At 46.3% G+C, this 14,653-nt stretch overlaps 1 protein-coding gene across 3 annotated transcripts in view; it reads left to right on the top strand.

Moving 5' to 3' along the window:
* The first annotated feature begins 1,060 nt into the window (after positions 1 to 1,060).
* The window catches only part of LOC144677667 (TNF receptor-associated factor 2-like), a 33,079-nt gene continuing 19,486 nt past the window's right edge, over positions 1,061 to 14,653 (top strand). The window contains exons 1-3 of one of the 3 annotated variants that reach the window (XM_078537699.1): positions 1,217 to 1,454; positions 1,577 to 1,725; positions 3,789 to 4,021. In XM_078537699.1, coding sequence (XP_078393825.1) covers positions 3,819 to 4,021 — 203 coding nt within the window. In that variant the 5' untranslated portion in view covers positions 1,217 to 1,454; positions 1,577 to 1,725; positions 3,789 to 3,818. Of the gene's footprint in view, positions 1,726 to 3,788; positions 4,022 to 14,653 lie in introns of all 3 variants that reach the window. The other 2 variants (XM_078537698.1, XM_078537697.1) reach the window with 2 other exon arrangements.

The raw sequence follows: 14,653 nt of genomic DNA, 5'->3' as shown, positions 1-14,653 counted from the left end.
TGGGAGGAGGAGGTGATGGGAGGGGATGGTGAGGGGAGGGGGTGAGGTGATGGGAGGGGGAGGGAGTGGAGGGGTGAGGGGAGGGTTTGGAGGGGAGGGGGTTGAGGGGGAGGGGAGGGGGGGTGAGATGAGGAGGGGGTGTGAGGGGAGGGGGTGTGAGGTGAGGGGGAGGGGTTGAGGTGAGGGGAGGGATTGTTGGGGGTTGAGGGGAGGGGGTGGACGGGGGTGAGGGGAGGGTGGAAGGCTGTTGAGGGGGGGTGGTGAGGAGGTTGGTGTGGGATGAGGGTGGGGAGATGGGGGAGGAGGGTGGGGAGGGGGGGAGAATGGTGGGGAGAGGGGGCGGAGAAGGGGGAAGGGGCAGGGGTGAGGGGACGGCGAGGTAAGGGAAGTGGGGGGGTGAGGTGGGGGCAGTGCGAGGTGGGTGTGGTGGGGAGGGTGGCGGGATGTGTGGTGGGGGAGTGGGAGGGTGAGGCGGGTTGTTGAGGGTGGGTGATGGGATGTTGGGGAGGCAGATGGGATGTAGGGGAATGGGGTGTAAGAGTGGTGATGGAGGGGGATGAGGGTGAAGAGGGCGGGTTTGTGGGGGGGTTGTAGTGGGAGGGGGATAGGGTGTAGGGGTTGGGGAGGGGGATGGGGTGTAGGGGAGGGGCTTGTAGGGGATGGAGTGTATGGAAGGGGTTTGTAGGGGGAGGTGGATGGGGTTGTAGGAGGGAATGGGATGTAGGGGAGGGGGATTGTAGTGGGAGGGGGATGGGATGTAAGGGTGGGGGTTGTAGAGGGAGGTGGACAGGTTGTAGGGGAGGGGGATGTTGGGGAAGAGTGATGTGTAGGGGAGGGGGATTGTCAGGGGATGGAGATGGATGTAGGGGGAGGGGGCTGATGATTGTCGGGGAGAGTGATGGGGTGTAGAGGAATGGGGATTGCCAGGGGAGAAGGAGGGGGGATGGGGTGGATGGGAATGGGGATTGTCAGAGGAGGGGGATTGGGTTTGTTGGGAGATGGGGTGTAGGGGGAGGGGATGGGGAGCTGGGGGAGAATGGTGGGCATGGGAAACAGGAGTGTAAGGGAAAGTCAGAGATCACAGTAGAATGGGCCTGGTATGCTTAAACGACTACATTGGCTGTAAAGTGCTTGAGGACATCTGGTGGTCGCAGTAGGCGCTAGAGAAATGCAAGACTTTCCTTCTATCACAGGTGGCAAAGTTTTGGACAAGTTAGTGTTTTGGGGAAATTAAATTGAAAGCCAGCAATGAGGATCGCTGTGGGAGTGTTTGATGGGGACAGTGTAGAGGGAGCTTTACCCTGTATCTAACCCCGAACTGTACCTGTCCTGGGAGTGTTTGATGGGGACAGTGTAGAGGGAGCTTCAATCTTGCCCCGTCATTTGTTGTTCCCTTGACTCAGTCATCTTTCACAGGTAGACTGAAGATGACAAGAAGTTGGGAATTGGAGACGGTGAGGGGAACAGTAGGAAATCATTGCTGGAGATGCATAGGCTCTTTTTTGATAGTTGGCAATTGGACTGTATTTCAGTGGAGCTTGAAGACTCAGAGTGCCATCATCAATTGTTTTCACAGAATCACAGAAACACAGTGCAGAAGAGGCCGTTCAGCCCATGGAGTCTGCACCGACACGCGTGAGAAACGCCTGACCTACCTACCTAATCCCATTTACCAGCACTTGACCCATAGCCTTGAATGTTATGACATGCCAAGTGCTCATCCAGGTACTTTTTAAAGGATGTGAGGCAACCCACCTCCACCACCCTCCCAGGCAGTGCATTCCAGATCATCACCACCCTCTGGGTAAAAAAGTTTTTTCTCACATCCCCCCTAAACCTCCTGCCCCTCACCTTGAACTTATGCCTTGTGACTGACCCTTCAACTAAGGGGAACAGCTGCTCCATACCCCTCATAATCTTGTACAGCTCGATCAGGTCGCCCCTCAGTCTTCTCTGCTCCAACGAAAACAACCCAAGTCTATCCAACCTCTCTTCATAACTTAAATGTTTCATCCCAGGCAACATCCAGGTGAATTTCCTGTGCACCCCCTCCAATGCAAATGTGTGTTTAGGCCCAAGAGAATAACGATGGAGAATGTGCCACAATTATAGTCACAGGATGTCATCATGACAGCAGCAATAGCAACCTTGCTTTTGCAAGTGGAGCCAGGCTGGAAGGTTTTGAAGAATTTGAAAGTTGAGCATGTTGCCGGAAAGTAACTCATTGTTCAAGGGTCTCAGAGAGGAAAGTAAGGTTGGAGAGGGGCTGAGAATTCTAAAGGTCTCATGGGTATGTTGTGTTTGAGTGGTGATGGAGTTTTGTGGGGTAGAGGGAGGATGGCTGAGGATATGGAACCTTTCACACCGTCAAACGTGTAAGCGAGGAAAGGGACTTTAAGTAGAAAGGAGATCAACAGAGTAGAAAGTGAGTCCCATGGAGCAGAGAAGTTTGGAGAGTGTGGGAAGGAAAGGGAAGCACCTGAAGAATGTTGGTACAGGGTTGTAATAGGTTAAATACTGGAGAGCATTTGGGGACAGTGTGTGTCGTAGATCAGCAGATTCTTTCTGACCTTTGAAATGAAGAAATCAACAAGCTGGTGTTAATAGTTTGGGCAGTAGGTACAGGGGAAATGCATTTATGATTGTTGAAATCAGAGAACCTAAAGTTGTGAGAAGCCTTAATTGATTCACTGAAACTGGAGGCAAGAGAACAGTTCAGTTAAAAATGGTAGGGATATCAAGACTGTTGGAGGCCCAGAACAGGAAAAGTTAATAAGTCAGACCAATGTGGGGGCTGTGGCAATCTTTTGCTGCAGGGTAAGATTGTGAAAGAAATCGGATTGAGGGAGGGTAGGGAGATGGGAAAAAGAAGAAAATGGTTAGAGATATCCTGTCAGGAGCCAAGATCTCAAACAGGGAGGCTGTGACAGATGACTGAGTCAAGGGAATGGCAAATGATGGGGCATGATTGAAGATCCCTCTACACTGCCCCATCAAACACTCCCAGGACACGTGTAGCACAGGGTTAGATACAGATACAGCAAGGGGTTAGATACAGAGTAAAGCTCCTTCCACAGATGACTGTTATTGTGTGAGAGGAGGTAGTCTTTTCTCCCCATCTAACACCCTCCCTTTTTTGCTTTCTCTCCTGAAGCTGTTTGACTAATTCTTGCTGGGGTATATTCCACATGTACTGCAACTGTTCAGTATATAGATATCCATACTTCACTTTTGAGTCTAGACAATGAGAGTGAGGAGTTAATAATTTTGGGAATATTACCGTAAAGCCCAGCTGCAAAGCTGGCCTTGTCTAATGGTGCACACATGCGTTCTCCAGCAATGATCACATACATATAAACACTTTCACTATGTTATCCAGACAGAAGCCAGCTTTGGAGAATCTATGCCTGTCCTGCAATTTTTTGCACAGTTCAATTGCACTCAGTATGTGATAGTTTGCAATCACGTTTCGTGTGTGTATAGGCGGTGTGAAGTGGGTATACATTGGAATTGAATTGTGCAAAATGTTACACTTACGCTTTCATTGATTTGTTGCTGTGCACTCTATTTACACTGGTGTTGTCACTGACCTGAGGACACGTCACTGACCTGAGGACACGTCACTGACCTGAGGATACGTCACTGACCTGAGGACACGTCACTGACCTGAGACCACGTTGTTGTTCTCTGTGAAACTAATAGGAAATTGTCTCTGGTGCCACATTTTATTTCAAATCTAATTGAGTTGTAATAGCTTAAAATCTTTTATTCCTTCTCCCCCTTTTCAGGAAAACTGGCAGGTGTGGAGCTTATAACACATGGCAGCAAGGAGTGAGAGGAGTCCACCAAACTCATTAGAATCACAAGCTGCAGGGAATCACACTGGTTTTCCTAAAGAAATTTTGGCAACAAAAGTTGAAGGGAAGTACCTATGCTTTGAGTGCCATGGGATCCTGAGGAAACCATTCCAAGCACAATGTGGTCACCGCTACTGTGCGTCCTGTTTGAAGACAATTGTCAGGTAAGAGATTGGAAGCTGATGATTCCCAAACCTACCTCACTGAAAGAATTGCACACAATGGCAGTTTATATTTAAAAATTTTCTTCTGAGTTCCTTCCTTCTGATCCCAGCTTAACTCTTGCTGGGCTACGATTCCACAGGCGCTGACACCCTTCGAGAGCTCAATCTTCATGTGTGACCCAGACATCTTTGACAGTATGGGTGTCAGAGTTGAGTTCCTGTTTACCTGACCATGTTCCTTTTTTCAAAAAGAGCACACAATCTTCAGGCTGAGGAATGGAAGTCCCTATTTCAGGCACCTGGTGTCAGCATCAAGCACACCCAAGTCAAATTTCAATGGGGTTCTCAATATTCTACCCTGTTGGGGTAGGATTGCTGTCTGGGGCAGATTTAAACAAATTGGCAGGGGGATGGGATCCTGAAAAGTAGTTCAGAGGGGAGAGAAGCTGAGATGGGATTAGAAGTTAAAACGCTAGTAAGTGAGTCTGGAAGGCAGAGGAAACATAGGCTAGATAAGACAGAAGTGAGTTTAGCAAGGCTAAATGGAATATATTTTAATGCAGGGAGCCTCAGGAATAAGACAAACAAGCTGAGGGCACAGATAGGCACGTGAGAGTATGATATCATAGCTATGACCGAGACTTGGCTAAAAGAAGGGCAGGATTGGCAGCTCAATATTCCTGGTTATAGGGTATTCAGACGAGATAGAGAGGGGGATAAAAGAGGAGGGGGGCGGGGGGGGGGTTGCAATATTGATCAAGGAATCAATTATAGCAGTGAGGAGGGATGATATCTTGGAAGGATCAACAAATGAAGCCATATAGGTAGAAGTAAAAAACACATAAGGGCCAAACACGCTGTTGGGTGTGTACTATAGGCCCCCAAACAGTCAGGGAGAGATAGAGGATCAAATATGTAATCAAATTTTGGAGAAGTGTAAGAATAATAGGGCAGTAATAGTAGGGGATTTTAACTACCCAAATGGTAACTGAGATAGTTTTAGTGTGCAAGGTAGGGAGGGAGCAAAATCCTTAAGTTGCATCCAGGAGAACTTTTTTCAGCCAGTACGTAGAAAGCCCAACAAGAGAGGGGGCAATTCTGGATCTAACATTCGGAAATGAGCCCGGGCAGGTGGAAGGCGTATCAGTAGGGGAGTATTTTGGAGATAGTGAGATTTAGGATAGTTATGGAAAAGGATAAGGTTGGGACAGGAATAAAAGTTCTAAACTGGGGAAAGGCTAATTTTACTAAGATGAGATGTGATTTGGCCCAAGTGGACTGGGAGCAGCTACTTGCAGATAAAACTGTGTCAGAGCAGTGGGAGGCATTCAAGGAGGAAATAGTGAGAGTGCAGGGCAAATATGTACCTGTAATGACAAAGGGGGAGACCAAGTCTGGAGAACCCTGGATGTCAAGGGACGTAAGGGTTAGGATTAAGAAAAAAAGAGAAGCTTTTGGAGATGTGTAAGAATAATAGGGCAGATAACAAGGGCTCAATACAGCAGAGTCCGTAGAGGAGCATAAAAAGTGCAGAGGGGAACTTAAAAAGGAAATTCGGAAAGCTAAGAGAAAGCATGAGAAAGCATTGGTGGGTAGAATAAAAGGAAACCCAAAGGGGTTTTTTAAATATATAAAGAACAAGAGAATAACTGATGAAAGAGTGGGGCCAATTAGGGACCATAGAGGTAATTTGTGTGTGGACCCGGAAGACATGGGTACAGTCCTCAATGAATACTTTGCTTCGGTCATCACAATGGAAAAGGACAACACAGATATAGACATCAGGGTGGAGGACTATGAAATATTAGACACAGAGAGAGAGGAGGTACTGGCGGATTTAGTGGCCTTAAAAGTGGATAAATCTGCAGGCCCGGTGAGATGTATCCCAGGCTGTTGAGGGAGGCAAGGGAAGAGATATCAGGGGTCCTGGCAGTAATTTTCAAGTCCTCTCTGGCCACAGGTAAGGTGCCAGAGGACTGGAGGACTGCTAACGTTGTCCCATTATTAAAAAAGGGAGGAAGGGATAGACCAGGAAATTACAGGCCAGTCAGTCTAACCTCAGTGGTGGGGAAGTTACTAGAAAGAATCCTGAGGGACAGAATATATCTGTACTTGGAGGAACATGGATTGATCAGGGATAGTCAGCATGGATTTGTAAAGGGAAGGTCGTGTTTGACAAATTTGACTGAATTTTTTGAGGAGGTGACCAGGAGTGTTGATGAGGGTAATGCATTTGCTGTGGCCTATTGGTCAAGAAAGTAAGAGCCCATGGGATCCAGGGCAAAATGGTACATTGGATCCAAAATTGGCTGAGACGCAGGATGCAGAAGGTGATGGTAGAAGGAAGTTTCTGTGACTGGAAGTCTGTTTCCAGTGGGTTTCCACAGGGCTCGGTGCTGGGACCCTTGCTGTTTGTGGTGTACATAAATGATTTGGACCTAAATGTAGGGGGTATGATCGAGAAGTTCGTGGATGACACAAAAGTTGGTAGGGTGGTAAATAGGAGGATAGCCGTAAACTGCAGGAGGATATCAATGGACTGGTCAGGTGGGCAGAGCAGTAGCAAATGGAATTCAACCTGGCAAAGTGTGAGGTAATGCACTTGGGGAGGGCAAACAAGGCAAGGGATTACACTATGAATGGTAGGACCCTGGAAAGTACTGAAGATCAGAGGGACCTTGGTGTGCATATCCATAGATCCCTGAAGATAGCAGGGCATGTAGATAAGGTGGTTAAGAAGGCATATGGGATATTTGCCTTTATTAGCCGAGACATAGAATACAAGAGCAGGGAGGTTATCCTGGAACTGTATAAAATGCTGGTTAGGCCACAACTGGAATGCTGTGTGCAGTTCTGTTCACCACATTATAGGAAGGATGTGATTACACTGAAGAGGGTGCAGAGGAGATTTACCAGGATGCTGCCTGGGCTGGAGGACCTGAGCTATGAGGAAAGATTGGATAGGCTGGGGTTTCCTTGGAGCAATGATGATTGAGAGGGGACCTGATAGAGGTGTGTAAGATTATGAGTGGCATAGATAGGGTGGATAGGAAGGCACTTTTTCCATTAATAGAGGGGTCAATAACCAGGGGACATAGGTTTAGGGTAAGAGGCAGAAGGCTAAGAGAGGAGTTGAGATATTTTTTCATCCAGAGGGTGGTGGGAGTCTGGAACTCGCTGCTTGAAAGGGCGGATGAGTCAGAAATTCTCGTAACATTTAAGCATTTAGATATTCACTTGCATTGCCATAGCCTCCAGTGCTATGGGCCAAGCGCTGGAAAATGGGATTAGTGTAGTCAGATCTTTGTTGATTGACGTGGACATGATGGGCCAAATGGCCTCTTGCTGTAGATGTCTAGGAGTATATGTCTGTCCCAAGCTCAGAAGAGTACCATCCCAGCACCTATTTTATCTCATCTCCCACAACAGCCATCATGTGATCCCTCTGATTGTCATTCTGACCTTGTTCCAGATAGCTCATCATTTCCTCTCAACTAAACATAAAGAAGACAAAGCCCCCACTTCTGAAATAAAGACAGAAGTGCTGGAAAAACTCAGCAGGTCTGGCGACATCTGTGGAGAGAGAAACAGAGCTAACATTTTAAGTCCATAATGACCCTTCTTCAGAACGGAAGAGAGGCAGAAATGTGATGAGTTTTGTGTTGCTGAAGAAGTGGGGAAGGTCAGGTGAAAAAAAAGAGAAGGTCGGGGTAAGCTAGAGGGTGGAGAAGATTAAATGACAAAGATATCATGGAACAAAGGGCAAAGAGAGTGGTAATGGTAGTGATAAAGGAACAAAGAATTGGTCTAGAGTAGGTGTTAATAGCAGAATAAAGGTTAGCACCGTCTGAAAGCAAAACTTGAGAACAAGATGTAGACTGACATTAGGGGGCAAAATATACAAAATGGAGGACAGAGTTCATGGTCTGAAGTTGTTGAACTCAATTTTAAGCCCGGAAGGCTGAAGAGTGCCAAATCAGAAGATGAGGTACTGTTCCTCAAGCTTGCATTGGGCTTCACTAGAACATTGTAGCAGGCCAAGGACTGAACTGTGAGCATGAGAGCAAGGTGGTGATTTGAAATGTCAAGTGACCGGGAGGTTGGGGTCATGATTACTGACTGAGCAGACGTGTTCTGCAAAGCAGTCACCTAGTCTGCGTTTGGTCTCCTAAATGTAAAGGAGAACGCATTTTGAGCAGCGAATACAGTTTACTAAATTGAAAGAAGTACAAGTAAATTGCTGTTTCACCTGGAAAGTGTGTTTGGGACCTTGGACAGCGAGGAGAGAGGAGCTAAGGGGTCAGGTGTTAAACCTTCTGCAATTGCATGGAAGATGCCATGGGAAGGGGATAAGGTGTTGGGTGATAGTGGAGTGGACCAGGGTGTCGTGGAGGGAACAGTGCCTTTGGAATGCGGACAGGGTAAGTGAGGGGAAGATATGTTTGGTGGTGGCATCGTGCTGGAGGTTGTGTAAATGGCAGTGAATAATCCTTTGAGTGTGAAGGCTGATGGGGTGGAAGATGAGTACAAAGGGAACCCTATCATGGTTCTTGGAGGGATGGAAACGGGTGAGAGCAGAAGTGCAGGAAATGGGGTGGACACGAGTGAAGTGCCCTGTCAACCACAGTTGGGGGGAAATCCTTGGCTAAAGAAAAAGGAAAACGTGTTGGAAGCGGTGTTGTGGAAGCTAGCATCATCAGAACAGATGTGACGGAGATGGAGAAACTGGGAGACTGGAATGGAGTCCTTATAGGAAGCAGGGTGTGAGGAGGTGTAGTGGAGGTGGCAGTGGGAGAAGGTGGGCTTGTAATAAGTATTAGTAGATGGTCTATCCCGAGAAATGGAGACAGAGAAGTCAAGGAAAGGAAGGGAATGTCGGAGATGGACCATCTGAAGTATGAGAAGGGTGGAAATTGGAAGCAAAATTGATAAGGGATAAGAGGGATTGTCCTATGAGGAAAGGTTAAATAGACTGGGCCTTTATTCTCTGGAGTTTAGAAGAATGAGAAGTGATTTCATTCAAACATTCAAAATTCTTACAGGACTCGACAGGCTAGATGCAGGAAGGATGTTTCTCTTGGCAAGGGGCCACAGTCTCAGAATAAGGGGGAAGCCATTTAGGACTGAACTGAGGAGGAATTTCTTCATTCAGAGGGTGGGGAATGTTTGGAATTCTCTACCCCAGAGGGCTGTGGCAGCTCAGTCATTGAGCATGTTCAAAACAGAAATCGATAGATTTCCACGCATTAAAAACATCAAGGGATACAGGGATAGTGCAGGAAATGGTGTATTTTTGAGAGTATTGGAGACGGGTGAAAAGGTCCGTTGCGAGGGGAATCAGGGGGAAAACTCTCCTGGTTGGAGTCATACCGAGCACAAAGGAAGATGGTTGTGGTTGTTGGAGGTCAGTCATCTCAGCTCCAGGACATCACCGTGGGAACTCCCCAGGGTGGTGTCCTTGGCCCAACTATCTTCAGCTGCTTCATTAATGACCTTCCTTCCACTATAAGGTCAGAAGTGGGGATGTTTGCTGATGATTGCACAATGTTCACCATTTGTGACTCCTCAGATACTGAAGCAGTTCATGTTCAAATGCAGCAAGACCTGGACAATATCCAGGCTTGGGCTGACAAGTGGCAAGTAACATTTGCGCCACACAAGTGCCAGGCAATGACCATCTCCAACAAGAGAGAATCCAACCATCACCCCCTGATGTTCAATGGCATTACCATCACTGAATCCCCACTATCAACATCCTGTGGGTTACCATTGACTAGAAACTGAACTGGACTAGCCATATAAATACTGTGGCTACAAGCTCAGGTCAGAGGCTAGGAATCCTGTGACGAGTAACTCACCTGACTCCCCAGAGCCTGTCCACCATCTACAAGGCACAAGTCAGGAGTGTGATGGAATACTCCCCACTTGCCTGGATGAGTGCAGCTCCCACAACACTCAAGAAGCTTGACACTGTCCAGGACAAAGCAGTCTGCTTGATTGGCACCACATCCACAAACATTCACACCCTCCACCACCGACGCACAGTAACAACAGTGTGTATCATCTACAAGATGCCTTGCAGGAATTCACTAAGGCTCCTTCGACAGCACCTTCCAAACCCACCACCACCTAGAAGTACAAGGGCCGTGGACACATGGGAACACCACCATCTGGAAGTTCCCCTCCAAGTCACTCACCATCCTGACTTGGAAATAAATTGCCGTTCCTTCATTGTCGATGGGTCAAAATCCTGGAACCCCTCCCTAACAGCACTGTGGGTGTACCTACAGCAGATGGACTGTAGAGGTTCAAGAAGGCAGCTCACTACCATCTTCTCAAGGGCAACTAGGGATGGGCAATAACTGCTGGCCCAGCCGGTGAAGCCCACATCCCAAGAATGAATAAAAACAGCTGCAGAAAGAAAATTAGAAAAAAAATTGTGAGGAATCCCATGGGCAGCATTAAAGTTTGTACAAATATATTAAGAGAAAGAGAGTGGCTAAATGTAGTGTGTGTGTGTCTGAATGAAAGGTGCTGCTAATATTGTAATCAGAAATCAGGAAATGGCAGACTTCCTAAATAGTTACTTCATATTGACCTTCACAGTAGAGGATGAGGATAAAATAGCAGAGATAAAGAGAAAACTAAAAATAAATCAACAAGGAACTAACCAGACTCAGCTGACTGAAAAAAAACAGGTGATGGAGAAACTAATGAGATTAAAGATAGACATAGCCCAAGACCAATATTAACTCTAATTTTTTTTTGAAGTAGATGGGCTCTTTTTTTGTGTGTGACAATGCACACATGGTAATTTAGAGGGACTGCTTTTTGTGCAGTCTGTGCTTGGCTTGCTGTGCAGCAGCACAGCTTAGAGGGAACATAGCTCAGGACCCAATGGTTTCCATCTAGGGTATTAAAAGAAGTATGAGGACCAGTTAGCTCAGTTCAAGCATGTGGTTCAGATTAGCATCAACAGCTCGGGTTTGATTCCCTTTCCGGCTGAGGTAAACGTGGGAGCTGCCTCCTCACCCTGCTCCTGAGAGCGGAAGGCAATGACAAACCACCACTGACAAAAAACTGCCAAGAAAACTGCTTGGGATGAAGCATCAGCAGACAATGAGCCAAGGACCAGGCAGAGACTCGTGAAAGATGTAGTTAAAGAAATTGTTGATGTGTTAGTGAGGATCTTCCGAAACACCCTCGCTTCAGCAATTGTCCCTTGGATTGGAAAATCGCCAATATCATTTCATTATTTAAGAAAGGTAGGAGAGAGAAACTGGGAAATCAGAGGCCTAGTATCTTGAGGTCAATTGTGGAGTGGTTACTGGAATTTGTTATTAAGGGCAAGTGACTGGGTGTTTAGACAAGTATGATTTGATGAGAGAGAGCCAGTGTGGATTTGTAAAGGGGCAGCTCATGTGCAATGAGTTGAATTTTTGGAGGAGGTAAATGACATGGGAAATAAGGGAATGTCTATGAATGTTGTTTACTTGGACTTCCAGAAGACTTTCCACAAGTTTCCATACAAGAAACTGTAAACTCAAAAATCAGAGTGCATAGAATTGGAGGCAGCCTATTGGTTTGGATAAGCAATTGTTAGGAGGTAGGAGACAGAGAGTAAAGTTAATGGGGATGTGCTCATATTGGCAAGATGCGACTAGTGGTGTCCCCTAGGGATCTGTCCTGGGGCTGCAGCTTTTCACTATATATATAAATTTGGACATGAGAATAGAGCATTGTATATCTAAGTTTGCTGACAACACTAAGTTCAGTGTCACAGTAATTAATGTGGATGGGAACAGGAGGTTACAAAGGGACATTGATAGATTCAGTAAGTGAGTCTAACTGTGGGAGATGGAGTTTGCTGTGTAAAGTATGAGCTCATCCATTTTGGACCGAAGAAAGATAGAGCAGAGAATTTTTCTAAACGGTGAGAAGCTAGGAACTGCAGAGATTTAAAGATCCAAGTGCAGAAATCACTAAAAACAAGTGAACAGATAGAAAAATAATTAGAAAGACTAATGGAACGTTGGTATTTATCTCATTATGTGCCAGTATCGGCTCTGTTGATAGCGCATTCGTTTTTGAGTCAAAATGTTCCGGTTTCAAGTCCCACTCCAGGACTGTGAGCAGTCAAGGCTCACACTCCAGTACAGTACTGAGGGAGTGCTACACAGCTGGAGCCTTTTGGATGAGATGTTGAACAAATAGAATTTGCTTTAGTAACTGGAAGCCAGTGTCCAGTGGTGTACCACAGGGATCTGTGCTGGGTCCCTTATTATTCGTCATTTATATAAACGACATGGATGACTATGTGGCGGGTAGGATTAGTAAGTTTGCGGATGACACAAATATTGGCCGGGTGCTTAACAGTGAGGCTGAGTGTCTTGGGCTACAGGAAGATATAGACGGGATGGTCAAATGGGCAGATAAGTGGCAGATGGAATTTAACCCTGAAAAGTGTGAGGTTTAGAAGGAGTAATTTGACAAGGGAGTATTCAATGAACGGCATGACACTAGGAAGTTCTGAGGAACAAAGGGACCTTGGCGTGTGTGTCCATAGATCTCTGAAGGCGGAGGTTGGAGTTGTATAGAACTTTGGTGAGGCCACAGCTGGAGTACTGTGTGCAGTTCTGGTCGCCACATTATAGGAAGGATGTGATTGCACTGGAGGGGGTGCAGAGGAGATTCACCAGGATGTTGCCTGAGATGAAACATTTAAGTCATGAAGAGAGGTTGGATAGACTTGGGTTGTTTTCGTTGGAGCAGAGAAAACTAAGGGGCGATCTGATTGAGGTGTACAAGATTATGAGGGGCATGGACAGGGTGGATAGGGAGCAGCTATTCCCCTTAGTTGAAGGGTCAGTCACGAGGAGACATAAGTTCAAGGTGAGGGGCAGGAGGTTTGGGGGGGATGTGAGAAAAAACTTTTTTACCCAGAGGGTGGTGATGGTCTGGAATGCACTGCCTGGGAGGGTGGTGGAGGCGGGTTGCCTCACATCCTTTAAAAAGTACCTGGATGAGCACTTGGCACGTCATAACATTCAAGGCTATGGGCCAAGTGCTGGTAAATGGGATTAGGTAGGTAGGTCAGGTGTTTCTCACATGTCGGTGCAGACTCGATGGGCCGAAGGACCTCTTCTGTACTCTGTGATTCTGTGAGAGGCCATCTGGCCTTTCCAGTAGAGGTAAAAGACTTCATAGCACTATTTTGTAGAAGAGCAGGGGAGTTCTCCCCACTGTACTGACCAATATCTATCCCTCACTCAACATTACAAAAATAGATTATCCAGCTGTTACCACATTACTGTTTGTGGGAGTTTGCTAAACACATTATAACAATGACATCATTGACTGTAAAGCACTTTGAGACATCGGATGGTTGCGTAAGGCGCAATGTAAATGGAAGTCTTTTTCAAATAGAGCTGGAACACAAGTGGGAGGAAGTTAATTTACAGCTACGGAGATCTGCTTATCCCCCATCTGGGATAGCAGTACTCTGGGCACCGTACCTCAGGAAGGATGTATTAGCTTTGGAGGGGGTACAGTGCAGACTTGTCAGAATGGCACAAGGGCTAATGGACTAAATTATGAGGACAGGTTCCAAGACTCGACTTGTAATCTCCTGACTATGGAATAGTAATGGATGGTCTAATTGAGGTGTTTAAGATCATTAAAGGATTTGATAGTGTAGTTAATGAGAAACTATTTCCCATGGTGGGGGAGTCCAGAACCAGGGGGTGTAACTTTAAAATTAGAGCTGGGCCATTTAGGGGTGATGTCAGGAAGCACTTCATCACACAATGAGGAGTGGAAATCTGCAACAGGGCTTGAGGGGCTGAATGAACAGTCAGTTAACATTGAATTTAGAGCTCCTTTTTGCCCTCTTGCATACACTCCTTAGCCTCAGCCAGTCCTACATCTGACACTACCTCCTTCAGCCTGGCAACCTCTGATTGGCCTTTTGTGCAAATTGCCCCCACTTTACCCCAGCAGATGGCAGAGCCATCAACCTCAGCTGCATATAGGTTCAGGAGAAGAATATTCAGTTCCCTGCACCTGCTCTGACTTTCTCAATCTGGCTGCCACCTGTGTTTCATGTTCCCCTAAAGTCTTTAGCACCCTCGCCTTTGAATCAGAGGGTTGTGGGTTCATGTCCCACTCCCGGAAACCAAGAACTGTGAATGTACTCGAAAGAGTTGCAATCTGTGACTGTTGATAACTCGAAAGAGTTTCCCCTAAAGTCTTTGGCCAGGATTTTTGGTCCCGTCAACAGTGAGCATTGTTGTGGACTGGAAAATTCTGCCCTTTGTCTTTATTGTGCTGCCCGGTGGATTATTTTGATATTTATTCATGTGAAGTGGTTGCTATTGCTTTCTGATTAGAATTTATTTTTCACTGGTTTATATTTTTGACCTGTTGCCTCTGCCCCATTTTATTTTCGCACAATATTCCAGAAAGGTCTTAGTTAAGTTTTTTTAATATGTTGCATACTGTGGATTCCTGTCTTCTCTCTGCAGGGTTTGAACTTTAACCTTTATGTTGCTCTTTTGTGCTTGATGTCATTTTATAATTTAGCAACAAGATGTGTTTTACAGTGTTTGTATATTGAAGCACTTTACAGCACAT

Source organism: Cetorhinus maximus, unplaced genomic scaffold, assembly GCF_964194155.1.
Source record: "Cetorhinus maximus unplaced genomic scaffold, sCetMax3.hap1.1 HAP1_SCAFFOLD_2847, whole genome shotgun sequence".
Lineage (NCBI taxonomy): Eukaryota > Metazoa > Chordata > Chondrichthyes > Lamniformes > Cetorhinidae > Cetorhinus > Cetorhinus maximus.
This window is presented reverse-complemented; position numbering and strand designations above follow the sequence as displayed.